This window comes from Momordica charantia (genome assembly GCF_013281855.1).
Source record: "Momordica charantia cultivar OHB3-1 chromosome 8 unlocalized genomic scaffold, Mcharantia_2.0 BLBB01000008.1, whole genome shotgun sequence".
Classification (NCBI taxonomy): Eukaryota; Viridiplantae; Streptophyta; class Magnoliopsida; order Cucurbitales; family Cucurbitaceae; genus Momordica; species Momordica charantia.
In genome coordinates, this window is record NW_028275166.1 from 10,657,605 (window position 1) to 10,671,992 (window position 14,388).

The 14,388-nt window shown below is 30.7% G+C and overlaps 1 protein-coding gene across 1 annotated transcript; it reads left to right on the top strand.

Moving 5' to 3' along the window:
• Positions 1 to 2,770: 2,770 nt before the first annotated feature.
• Positions 2,771 to 3,895, top strand: LOC148209498 (uncharacterized). The gene is made up of 2 exons (XM_088128122.1): positions 2,771 to 3,221; positions 3,573 to 3,895. The coding sequence occupies exons 1-2, from the start codon at positions 2,771 to 2,773 to the stop codon at positions 3,893 to 3,895; spliced, it is 774 nt and encodes a 257-aa protein (XP_087984248.1).
• Positions 3,896 to 14,388: the final 10,493 nt, after the last annotated feature.

A 14,388-nucleotide genomic window follows, 5' to 3' on the forward strand; every position in this document is an offset into this window, starting at 1 on the left:
TATCTAACATTTAGAAAGTTTCTATTTAATCACTTGTATTTTAACATTTTTCAGTTATATTATTTACTTCGGTAAATATATATTATTACAAAGAACTTACATGATAATACAGACAGAAATTTAGATGAGAAATTAGGGCCCACATAAATATAGAAGAAAAGTTGAAAATTTTGTTACTTCTTATAAATTTGAAGAAACATTCATATCTCTTAGCTTGGATGCCCAATTACTAGTTGTCAATTCAGTGACTATCATTCCATATACAAGTTTAATAATCAGCCAACTTCAACGTTTATTGATCGATAGGAATGATATAATTGAGAGGTAAAACATTAAAGATTACGTTTAAAAAATACTATATCACTACAAGAAACAGAGTTTTCAGCGACAAACTTTTAGAGACATATTAACAACAATGTCACTAAAATGAGCTTTTAGCGACATCGTCAACATGTGATGTCGCTGAATCTCCTTTTCAGCGACGACGTCAACTGACGGCGTCACTGAAAACAGTTTCAGCGACACATAAGTGGGATTTGTCGCTGAAAATGTAATTTTATCCCGAATAAAACCCACTTCCGAATTTTACAATTCATTTTCAGCGACACCGTCAACCAAATGTCGCTGAAAGTGCATTTTTAGCGACGCCATTAGGTAAATGTCGCTGAAAAAGCACTTTCAGCGACACATAAGTTGTATGTGTCGTTGAAAATCTCTGATTTTTATCCCAAATCAGTTCGCGATTTCAGAAATCCTCGCCGCCAACGCAATTTCTTCTCCCATCCGTCGCCGCGTCGCCGATTTCAGCACCTCCCCTCTCCGTTCATCTCCTCTGGTTGCCGATATCAAGGTGTGGTGGTTGCCGTCGCCCATAGTAGCCGGATTCGAGTGGGTAGCGTTGGATTCTAGTGGGTAGTCGCGGATTCGAGTGGCCGTTCGTCTCCTCCGGTTATCGGTATCGAGGTGTGGTGGTTGCTGTCGCCCATAGTCGCCGGATTCAAGTGGGTAGCGTCGGATTCGAGTGGGTAGTCGCGGATTCGAGTGGGTTGTCGCCGGATTCGAGTGGGTATTGTTTAATCTCTCCCTTTAAGTTGTATTTTCACTTTTGGATGGTTTAAAATTTGATTTTGGAATGGGTTAAAATGTGGGTCGTTTAGATTTATGAATCCTATTTTAAATTGTCGTTTATGTGGATTGTTTTGATTAGAATTTGATTTTGGAATGAGTTAAAATGTGAGGTGTTAGTTGTATTTTCACTTTTGGATGGTTTAGGATTTCATTTTGGAATGAGTTAAAATGTGGGTTGTTTAGATTTATGAATCCTTTTTTAAATAGAAATTTATGTGGGTTGTTTTGATTAGGATTTGATTTTGGAATGAGTTAAAATGTGAGGTGTTAGTTGTATTTTCACTTTTGGATGGTTTAGGATTTGATTTTGGAATGAGTTAAGATGTGGATTGTCTAGATTTATGAATCCTATTTTAAATAGAAATTTATGTGGGGTGTTTTGATTTGGTATTTTCACTTTTGGATGGTTTAGGATTTGATTTTGGAATGAGTTAAAATTTGGGGTGTTTTAATCTCTCCCTTAAGTTGTATTTTCACTTTTGGATGGTTTAGGATTTGATTTTGGAATGAGTTAAAATGTGGGTTGTTTAGATTTATGAATCCTATTTTAAATAGAAATTTATGTGGGGTGTTTTGATTTGGTATGTGCAAGTCATTGAGCTAATAGAAGTAGAGTTCTTGTTTTGCCTTTTGAAAGGCATTTATGATTCTAATTATGTTTTTTATTCATCAACATTCTATGGGAGGTAAGGACTGTATAGTTTATGTTGGATATGGATTCTCTAGTTTCTTATTTTGAAGTTTATGTTGACTATGGATTGTAAAGTTTATATATTTTATTTTGATGATTATTCTAAAATGGAGTTTGGTGATAGATTTTGAAGTTTGGCCGTGGGAATATTGGGGGTTTTGTTGTGTTCCCCTTCAATCTTACAAAAAGTAAGCTTCTTCTCCTCCTCGAATGAATGCTTTTGTCAAAATATCGCTCGATTAAGTTTATGATTCATATATTTTCTCATTTCAGTTTTGGTTCGTCGTGCCTTGCTCCGTGAGTTTTGTGGCTACTGTCCATCCTTGTCGGCTGCTGTAAGCATCACCATCCCAAGGTTCGCTTCAAAATTATCGATGTTTTCAACATTTTTTGTAGAAACATACATTATGGATCTGAATTGGAATTTAGTAATGAAGTGTTTGTGTACTAATTATGACGTCAATTGAATGTTTGTTGTATTGGATGTTGCTGAAGTTGATTTTGATGTAGTTTGTGGGAGTAAAAATGGAATTAATATTGCAATGAAGTGATGTGAGTTATTCGATTCTTATTTGATGCTTTGAATTGTTGGATTTTGTCATAGCACTTAGTTGCGTGATGGAAATTGAAGTGTAGTTTTGGATATTGATTAACACTTAGTTTTGATTATGAAGTTTATGAGTTTGAAGTTTGTGTTGGATATGAATTCAGAAGTGTTTTTTTTATAAATTTTATGTTAGACATGGATTATGAAGATTATATATATGAATTTGGTGTTTATGTTCTTGTGAGACTTATTTGAATTTGATTTGATGTTTTGATTATGTAGTTTTTGATGTGACAATATGTCTCGATACCGTTTTTAGTTATAATTCACATTAGTTTTAGTTAAATCAAATTTAGAGTTAGGTTATTAACTATAAGCTATATGTTTTTATAGAAAACATTGCTATGGATCGTACTTGGATAACTTTGAAAGATCGGAGATCTAGTCAATATTCTAATGGCGTTAGCAATTTTATTGAAGTCGCTAAGAATTATTTGTATGAAGAAGGAAAAACAAGATGTCCTTGTTCAAATTGTTTAAATGTCCTAAGGAATAATTTGAATGATGTAGAGTGTCATTTATTCAAATATGGTATGTCTCCGACATATAGTAGATGGACATTCCATGGAGAAAAGGTAGATCTTTCTTCATTCTTAAGACCTGGATCAAGGTTTCTTGGAGCAACATTTTCAGATTCTGTTAGAAATAATAGACCAGATGGTGGGAATCGTATGGATCAAGTGACACATGTGGTCAATGATAATGAGATGCTGCAAATGATGAATGATTTAAATGGTCCAGTGTTTGAAGACATTTCCGGAGAATCCAGTGAGCAGCAGAAGACGAATAATATTTTTTCTGAAATATTTCGCGATGTTAACGAAGAGTTGTATCCAGGATGCTCAAAGTATACATCGTTTAATTTTTTAGTTAAGCTTATGCATACTAAAGTTCTTAATCATTGGAGTGATAAATCATTTGATATGTTACTCCAATTATTGAACGATGCAGGAAAAAAAATTCCCCACAAGGTCCTGAGATATTTTCCATTGAAGGGAAGGTTGCAGAGATTATATGTTTCAAAACATACTGCTGAGGATATGAGGTGGCATAAAGACAAAAGGTGTGAAACTGAAGGAATACTTCGACATCCTGCTGATGCTGAAGGTTGAAAACACTTTGATAGAAAGTACCCTCTTTTTGCTGCAGATGCTCATAATGTGAGATTGGCGCTTTCTTCAGATGGTTTTAACCCTTTTGGAAATATGAGCTTATCGTACAGTATATGGCCAGTTATGCTCATTCCATATAATTTGCCTCCTTGGAAGTGCTTGAAAGAATCATCTATTTTTTTATCTCTACTCATCCCTGGGCTAAGGTCTCCTGGTAAAGAGATTGATATTTATTTACAGCCCTTAATAGATGAGTTGAATGAGTTGTGGGTGAATGATATTCGCACCTATGATAGTTTTAGTGCATCTTTCTTCCAGCTCCATACAGCTCTATTGTGGACGAAAAGCAAAATTTGAGCAAGCATATAAGGCATGTCCAGTTTGCAACGATGATTCGAGTTCAATGAGATTGAAAAGCAAAATTTGTTTGATGGGACATCGTCCATATTTACCTCAAACACATACATGGCGTAGGAGTAGGCAACACGATGGGCAACAAGAATAGATTAGCCCCGAAGTTGTTAACTGGACAAGATATTATAAATCAATTGAATTCATTGAGTTTCCCTACGTTGAGCAAGCATCCTACAATGGTATCTGATAACAAACGTAAGCGATTAGCTAACAAGCACAATTGGAGTAAAAGAAGTATCTTCTTTGATCTTCCATATTGGAAAAATCTTATGTTACGTCATAAACTTGATGTGATGCATATTGAGAAAAACATTTGTGATAATTTGGTTGGTACTATACTTAATATTGATGGGAAACTAAGGATACCATTAAAGCTCGTGAGGATTTAGCAAACTTGAAAATTAGAAAAGAACTTCATATACAAGAAATTGGAGGCAGGCGTGTGAAGCCTCATGCATCGTTCACATTAACCTTGAGTACGTATCTATTCTAGTACAACTCTAATACTAGATTTTGACATTATGATGAAATTAAGATATGTTTCATGTTTAGGGAGCATATGAGTCTTCTTCAATCAAACGGTCATGGTGATTTGCACAAGAGACAACAATTAGAATTTCCTACTTGGTTTAAGAAAAAAGTAAGTTGGTACTTTTTAGAATGACAACTCTATTATCTCTATTATTTTAACTATGGTACTTTATAATAGATATTGGACTTGATGTGATTTGAATTGTTGTGACTATCCTGCAGTTATGGTAGTCAAGACTTACGTTATATCGATATGAATTTGTATACTTATGAAATACTGGTTTTGAAGTAGCTTGGTGTTGTGGCTATCCTGCAGTTATGGTAGTCATAGTTTATATTATGTCTAATATAAGTTTATAATAGTCATAGCATATATTATGTCTAATAAAAGTTTGTTAGTAAATTAAAGTGTCAGGAGCATTTGAGTTGCTCGTCATGTTAATAGAAGTGTAGCTACATATTTGATGCATGTACTTATGAAATACTGGTTTTGACGTAGTTTGGTTTTGACGTAGCTAAGTGTTATGGCTATTCTGCAGTTATGGTAGTCATAACTTATATTTTATGTCTAATATAGGTTTATGATGTTAATAGAAGCATAAAAACGATTGTTTGATGAATATACTTATAAATATTAGTTTTGATGTAGTTGAAATGTCGTGATGATCTTGCAGTTATGGTAGTCATCACTTGTGTTGTATATATATACAAATGAGTTTATTAGTATTTTATGAAGTTATGAGCATTTTGGGTTGTTTATAGTGTTGATATAACATGGTTATTTCTCTTGTAGTGTTGCAATTTTGTTTGTTTTAGAAATGTTTTAATAGTTGTTTGGATTATAAAATATGATTTTGGAGTTCTAATAAATTACTTTTTGTTGATTGGTTTAGTGTTGTTCACTACGTTTTTCATTATTTAGTAAGTTAGTGTGGATATAGATATATATATGTTGGTTTAGTAGGTCAAAAAACTTTTTTGATTATATTTTCATGTTAAATAAGTTGTGTGGTTAATTATTTACAGGATACAATGTCATCAAAAGCGGGGCGGTACTGGATCATTCAGAAGACGAACTTCGTGCACAAAACAACATGTTTTCTTTTGTTATATGTAAGAATCATCTATAAGACAAATTGTTATTTGTAGCTAGAAAGTACTTTTTTGTTATAATAGGATGTTACACATTTGGAGAATCTACCTTATTTTTTAATATTACAAATACTTTTCAGCGACGTTTTATATATGTGTCGTTTTAAAGCACAGAAATTGAACAAAATTGAAGGCGAAATTAAAAAGAAAATAGGCCTATTTTGTAACTGGTTTTCAGTGACAGATAAAGATGTCGCTGAAATGTATTTTTAGAGACAGACCACAATGTCGCTGAAAGACATTTTCAGAGACAGACCACAATGTCGCTGAAAGACATTTTCAGCGACATCTTTATGTGTCGTTGAAAGTAATTTTCAGCGACACACAACCCTGTCGCTGAAAATGTCCTTCAGCGACATCGTCATCTGTCGCTGAAAATGTCTTTCAGCGACAGAAAGCAGTATATGTCGCTGAAAATGCTTTTCAGCGACAAGGAAGGATGTCGCTGAAAATTAGTTTCAGCGACATCGTTGTCAGTCGCTGAAACTTTAAACGACGTATTATCTGCGACGTCCGCAGCGACGAACAAGGTCTCGTCGCTGAAACTTTTAGCAACAAAATTGGGTTTTCAGCGACATTTTTCTTGTGTCTCTGAAACTCATTTTTCTTGTAGTGTATGGAGATTCACACATATATTTAATCTTAATTATAATGAAAGATGGAATTTTAGAATTAATTTTTAGATATAAATCGACAAGGTTTTAGATGTTGATGTCAAGGTCTCAATCTCATCAACAGACGAAAATATTTGGTGAACAAGATGAGAGGTTATATATGGGAGAGGAGGGAGAAAGAGGAGAGGTAAAATGGATGGAGGATTTTGTTTTGAAAATTTGACGAATATAAGGTTTGACTTTGACCAATTTTGTTGGTGAAGAAAAGGAGTCAATTTTACACACTTGTCATTTGGTGGGAGATTTGTTTTAAACTTATTAATTAATATTTTTATTGTTTTAAGTTCTAAAAAAATATTTGACTAAATTTGTCTCTCAATCAATCATAAAACAAGAACACAAAATAGAGGTTGTTACATTAAGAAAATTTTAACATTTCAATTGTTAGGGTTAAATGACATGTGTTCAAAAATTGATGATTAAAAAATACATTTGATTTAGACAGCTAATTAGAGTATTTAATCTCTTCCATTTAAATTTTGGTAAATGATTTAGTTTCTTAATTTTTAGTTTTAATAATTTAGTAGTTGTAGTAAAAATTTTAATATCTCTATACTATAATTTTTTTTTTTTTTTGTTATGGTGTAATGAACTTTCCCTTTTTTTTAATGCAGATAGATTGATAAAATATTGAAACATGCTGATAGCTCAACAGCAAAAGATATCTACTTCTTTTTCGATCCAAATCATAGACTCCACATTTATTGTACTAAATATGATTATAAACTACAAGGACTAAATTGTTTTATATATTTTGATGGAATTTTTCATGATAAGGACTAAAATTTTGTCACAATTTTCTTTTTTTTAAGTACAACTTTTGTCGCGAGATTTTTTTTTTTCGAATAAAGATATCGAACCATTATATTAGAAGGCATATGAGAAGTATACAAAAGTCGAAAATGAGGCTTGAATCTTCGTATCCTTCCAATAGCATGATTTTGATGAATTAACAAAGAGCCCGTTGTTCCCTCCCAACCAAATGACCACAAAATTTGTGTAACAAGATTTAAACTATAGAAAATAATTCAATACATATTAAAGTTTTAAGCACTCAATCATTTTATAAATTTTAAACTTTATGAACTTAAATGGCACGTTACAATACTAGAGAATATAAAATATAAATCATGACAATTTACAAAGATGTGTTTTTCAACCAAATTAATTGACTTCTTAAAATACGATATTGCTTAGAGAATAATTTTAATTATTAGTATTTACCAGAATAAGAATTGATCTTATTAAAAGGTTCGCTTTATATATATATATATATATATATATATATATATATGACAAATTTAACAAAAAAAAAAAAAGATTCATGAAAAGATATTTTGTGGTAAGATAGGTAATACCCTAAATTAACTTTAGTATATTTTATAAATTATATAAAAATGGGACTGCAGCACTGTATTTGAGAACGTTACCTTCTCGGTGGTTTGAAAGAGTAGGTTTCGATTATGATTCTAAACTTTCTTTAATTCTGAACTTTAAACTTTAAAATTGTTTCAAAATAACCCTTCCATTAATGTTATAGTTAAAAAATATCGATGAAAATGTGCAATGAATTGCTAAAATATCAGTACATGTGGCATGAGTTGAGTAGATTTCAATTATGCTACGTGGATATCAAATTATGTCCTGATCATTTCAAAAATTTCATTTTAAATTCCTGTTCCAAAATAGTTATTGTGTTCGCTTCAACAAGTAAAAAATATGACTGGCAAGCCTTTAAAAATATTTGAGGTTACAAAATGGTGGCTAACGAAATAACAATATTTTTTATCAAATTGAGTATAGCTCGAGTGGTTAAGACATCTATCTCTGACTAAAAAGTCATGAGTTCAAATTCTCATAATTGAAAAAAATAAGTCTTTTTTAGTTAAATGATAAAGATGTATGAGAATTCAAATTTTTGAACATATATGACCTAACTGAGTTGAACTATGATTGGTTTGATCGGAACAATAAAAGAAGGTATTTATTCCAACATATATTCTAAAACGTTTCGAAACAAACTCATATCATTTATTAGATAGAGAAGACCACAAAAACTTTGTGGTGGTACGATTGTTGAAATTATTCCAACGAATCCAACCAACATATTTCCAACAGAAATAGAATCCATGCGCTCCATCATGCCAATTTAATTAAAAATGGAGGGCTGGTTGCAAAATAAAAAAAAATAAAAAAAATAAAAGACAGCCCCATAGTTGTTAGCACATTTATCGGCCCAGAAAATAATCTGCAAGCTTGCGAGAGGTCTCAAGATTAGATGAACCAGCCGGAGCCGGAGCCTCGCTTGCCGGTGAAGGAGCAGTGGAAGGGGAGAATTCCGACGAGCTCTCTGGAGCCGCTGAGATTGAAGACAGAGAGGCAGCCGGAGACGCCGTGGAGGAGGTTGTCGGAGCCTGAGCAATGGCAACGACAACGACGACGAAGATCAGAGCGAGAACGACAACAGATTGACGAGCCATTTTGAAACGAATAAGAGGAGATATGGAGAGAAGAATGGGGAAGATGAGGGGATGGAGAGGTATGGTTTTATACATGAGGGAAGAGAGAGGAGAGGGAAAATGAACGGAGGATTTAATTTTGAAAATTTACAAAATTAGGGTTTTAATGAATTTTAATGGTGAGGAAGACAGAGCCAATAAAGTTACTATATTAGTAATCACGCGCTCCCAGTTCATGAGACGTTTATTGTATTTTTAAAAGGTGACTATATTTTAATCTATATTTACAAAAATTTTAACATAAACTCAGTCTTTCGAGTTTTTTATTGAAATAAATTAAGTAAAAATAAAAACAAAGTTGCCAAAATGATTCGGTTTAGAAATATTGAGACCAATCATTTGAAAGTAAAAGAATAAAAATACTAAAAAATAGGTATAGAAGAAATATTTTAAAAAATATATATGACGAATCTTTTGAAATTAAGTAAAAGAATAAAAATATTAAAAAGGTAGGTATAGAAAAAATATTTTAAAAAATATATATGGACCAAAAGGAACTAAACCGTGAAATACAAGTTGAAAGTTTTTTTAATCAACCAAAATAGATCAATGAAACTAGTACTTGAAATTCAAACTGATCCTGCATTTTTTGTCTTGTTTTCGTAATAACTAAATCTTATTTTAACTAAAAAAACTAACTAAATTAGTCTATCCATAATGTTGAGAATGCCCGTTGAATTGGAAGGAATCTATACTAAATCTTATTTTAACTAAAAAAACTAACTAAATTAGTCTATCCATAATGTTGAGAATGCCCGTTGAATTGGAAGGAATCTATTAAAAGACAAGAACAAAATATAGATAGTTAAATTAGAATTAACATCTTAGCTATTTAAAGTTAGTGATATGTGTGTTTCAAAATTCATGGTTAAAAAAATAGATTTGGTACTTGTACTTGGGTTGAAATAATTACTCTAGTCTTCAAAATTCTACATATAATTTAGTCACTTTGAGACGGTAATAATTTATTGTATGAATTTTAGTATTAAATAATTTATAGTTATAGATAGTTTAAAATTTATATCAATTTAATCTTGGCTACTGTTAATGTATAATAGAATTTTAAATAAGCTAGAGCGAGACTGCTTATTGTATTAAATTCAGCAGTCAATTGTATGTCTCGAATCAAGATGTGTGAGTTCGAATTCCCTCCCCAACTTGTATTAAAAAAAAGATTTTAAATCAATAAATTATTGAGAGACTGCTTATTCTAAAAAGCAAGTTATACTTTGAGTCCAAATTTGTTACTAAAAACAATTAAAGAAAATATTTATTGGGGAAAAGAATAGAGAGGTTTTAAACCCTTCAAAAATTTAACCTGTAAGTATTACTTCATAATATATATGTTTGACTAAAAAATTGTGAGTTTGAATTTGTTATTAAAAATAATTAAAAAAATATATATTTATTGGGGAAAAGATTAGAGAGGTTTTGAACCCTTAAAATGTTTTAACTTATGAGTATGTTCAAGGCAAAAATATGACATACCACATGGCGAGACATAGCCAAGCTATGGTTGAGCTCCTAAGCTCACTTATGGCCGAGCTCCTAAGTTCACTTATTGTCGAGTTCTTTAGCTCACCTATAGCCGAGCTCATAAGCTCACCTATGGCCGAGCTCCTAAGCTCATCTATTGCCGAGCTCCTAAGCTCTCACTTATGGCCGTCTCCTTAGCTCACCTATGGCCGAGCTTGAGCTCATCCATAGCTGACCTCGATCATTACCGACCTATGGCCCGACATCTAACCGCCTTGTCGTAACGGACATAACGGATGTGTCCTTTCACTCCGCCTATAAAAGGATCTTCATCTCTCTTACTCAGGTATGCAATTCTCTCTGAAAACGACCTAAGACTTTTGAGCTCACGTTGACTTGGGCGTCAGAATGTTTGTTCCTTGGGCAGGTTCACTTGTGAGCACCTCGACTTTTCATCCATGTCAGCTCGTCATCGATGGGTGAGCTCGATTGAAAAACAACATAACATTTGACGCCGTTTGTGGGAATCGATAATTTTAAATCATTCCTACCAAACCAAGCTATGACTCACATCTATACTGACTTGAGCGTCGGAGTGTTTACTTTCTTTTTGCATGTCGTACCTTGCATGAACTCGCACCTCTTCAGCTCAGCCATTTGCCATGTGGTCGATCTCGACAGCTCGGTAGAATTTTGCATCAATAGAGTATATCTTTTATGATGTATTGATCCAAGCTTGGAAGGCCAAGAGTTAAAGAAGTTCGGTTTCAAATTCTTAATGGCGTCAAGAATATCATTGAGTTTCTATCGAACTTATTCCTTCCAACCCAATAAATATTTTAAATATTATGAATTAAAGATGCATTTATGTTCTATTGTTTTAGCCTAATCATCAAGACATACTATTCAGACTCATTTGAAGCCTTTATAACATTTTTTAGGAACATATAAATTATTTGTTAACTTAATAATAGAAATAAATACTATACTTAAATTTTGATAAACCATGATTTTCTTGAGTACAATTCACTACTAAATAACATAACTTTAAATTCTGATTTTCTTCGGTACAATTCATGGTTTTAAATATCCATCGATACGTTGATATTTTCATCGACATATCCAAGTTTTCATGGGTTCAACATCAACATGAGGGGTAAATCGACATTTCCATCACAGTACAAAAAAATAGACAAATTGTAAAAAATATCAACGAAATGTTACTAATATATACATAATTTAATATTAATTATTTTAAACTTATTTAGAAATAGAAAAATGTTTATTTGTTAATTTAAATATTTTTTACGATTTTTTAATTCCTCTGCAATTAACTAACTATAATAACATAATTTTAATTAATCGTTTTTTTTTTTTTGACTTTTGAAGGTAGGAGGGTTTGAACCTAGTGGATTTTGCCACTGCACCAGTACCCTAGGGTGCATTAATTATCAATTAACCTATTTATTGATTAATTGTAATAGTTGATCATAGGGATATGCTCAAATTTTTTATATCTACAATTATTTTTTTAGTGGCGATTATTTTAATATTTTGTTTAAATTATTCCATATGTGCAATTTTTTTAAAAACAAACCACAAACCGATCACCACCACTTTAGCAACATGTGAACAATTTTCCATCATCATGCCATATTATTAAAATCAAGAAACAGGAATTTGAGACAATATTTGTTGATACAAGAAGCATATCTTTTTTTTTTCTTTCTTTCTATCACACTTCTCTTTTAAATGGCCAAAACATAAACCCTTGGTTAAAATTCTATTCTCCATCTGGTCAATTTTCAAATTTATTTCTAATTCCTAAATTTTCAAAACATTTCTATTTTGATTTTAATTTTTGCTTAATTAGTTATTGTTATCCATTTTTTTAATATATTATTTAACAAACACTTGATATAGGCACATAATTCCTATTTTAATTTTAAGTTTAATCACTTATTGTTATCCATTTTGTTTATAAATTATTTAACAAACACCACACATACGTACACACGCGCTCACATATTTATTTATTTATTGACCAGTGTTTGGAGTCTTATAAGATCTAGTTTCGATACGTATTTGAGTTCTTATTAAATTGTTGATAGAAAATTATTGATAATGACTAAAACAAATTTTTAGGAAAGACCGTTCAAAGGACTATAACATATGGTATTAAAATTGAGAGACACCTCATTTGAAAATTTTAGAGATTCAAAATTTGCATTTTCTTTTACTCAACAAATGAATCTATTTTATTAGTTTTGTCCAACTTAACTTAGTAGAACAAACTTATAATAATTAGATCAGTATTTTCTTCCTTTTTTTTTTAACTTAGTAGAACAAACTTATAATAATTAGATCAACTTATTGAAGAAATAAATTTTCAAAAAGTAACTCAAACATATATATATCTATACCACAAAATCTCAAAAAAAAAAAAAAAAAGTGATTCACATTTAATCTATTATTTTGACAAGCCAGATTGAATCAACCCATCAAAATTTAACTTTTTTAAGCTTTGTTAAATATTTGTTAGGTTCTTTGTCTTTTTAATGTGAGATCTATAACATGGTATCTGAGCATGCATTGTTGTTTCGAACCCCTGTTTTCCCAAGTGGTGGGAGTGTTAGATATTCAATATATGAATTAAATTTACACAACCTATTAATTAAGCTTTTGGGTTTAGTAATTAAAATTATTCTTCCTCCAAGCACACAAACTAATAAGTAATACTTTCATGTACATAAACAATATCAATATTTTTTACGCCTATATATTTACTTAATTTATTGAATCAATTTTAACCTTAAATTTTTAATTTCATGAATCTTAAATTTCATTACATATTGAATCAATATACATGTTTCTTCAAAATTAAATTAGAAAATTATTCGTGAACCAACCAATAAATTTAAACGAAACTCAACAAATAAAACACTAAAAATCAAATCACAAAATTACACCCAAGCACAAAAATACACTAATTAAAACTAGTCACAAATCAAAGTTAAAAAATAATAATAAAACATTAATTCACTTGAAGGAAAAACCCCATCAATTTTTTTTTAACAATGCCATTAACTTTAACAACTAGTTGAAATGTCAAAACGTTCTAAACGCCCTAAATATGCTCAAACTCAAATTTTAGATTAAGTAAACATTAAACTAATGCCACGTGGTACCTTACTAGACACCAAGCTAAAATTTCAAAAAATTCATGAACCTCACCTCTAATTAATAATTTTTAATACGTCCAAGATAAAGTTGAGAATTTTGAAAAAAGTAACACCAAATCGAAAAAAAACCATAAAGATTATGGACCATTTCATATACTTAGCCATTTTTTTTAATACACGAATTTAGTTTCTAAACTTTAGTGGTAATAATTTAGTGTTTATACTTTCAAATTAGTAATAATATAATGTAGTCCCTAACTTTAATATATAGTAATTTAGTCTATGTAATTTGAAATTTTTAACAATTTAATTCCTATCATAAAAAGTCTCATCAAAATTAAGTGTCATTTTTTATTTTTATTACGTAGCCATTTAGTTTTTGTATAGTTTATAAATATATTTGGTTCTATCATCATTTAACAGATCTACATTAATAAAAAAACCATTAAATCTTAATAATATTTTTTACCATAAGAGTTAAATAAACTAAATTATTACATATTAAAATTCAGAAACTAAATTATTATAAATTTAAAATGACAGAGGTTCAATCCTTACAAACTACAACAAAATCGTATAGATAGGCCAAAATTACTTTTTAATCCCCGAAAAAAGGGAAAAAAGGAAAAGAAAAAGACACTCTAATTTTAACACGATCTATTTTGTGTTTGTCTTTTAATAGATAAAATAGACTAATTTAGTTAAATCTTTTTTTAAATTATAATTATAAAACATATTATTATTTTATTTTAAGACAGATCCCAAATGACGCGCGTCAAATTCACTCGTATTTTTCACCACGAAAACTCCGTCAATCCCTAACTGTAAACTGTAATTTTTCAATTAATTTTCTCTCTCCTCTGCCGTATAAATAATCTCCCTCTCCTCCTTCTTCTTCATCC

Coding starts and splice junctions, on each gene's coding strand:
- LOC148209498 (XM_088128122.1), top strand. CDS start 2,771: ATGGATCGTACTTGGATAACTTTGAAAGATCGGAGATCTAGTCAATAT. Junction 3,222..3,572: donor GCAGAAGACGAATAATATTT/TTTCTGAAATAT, acceptor CTCTTTTTGCTG/CAGATGCTCATAATGTGAGA.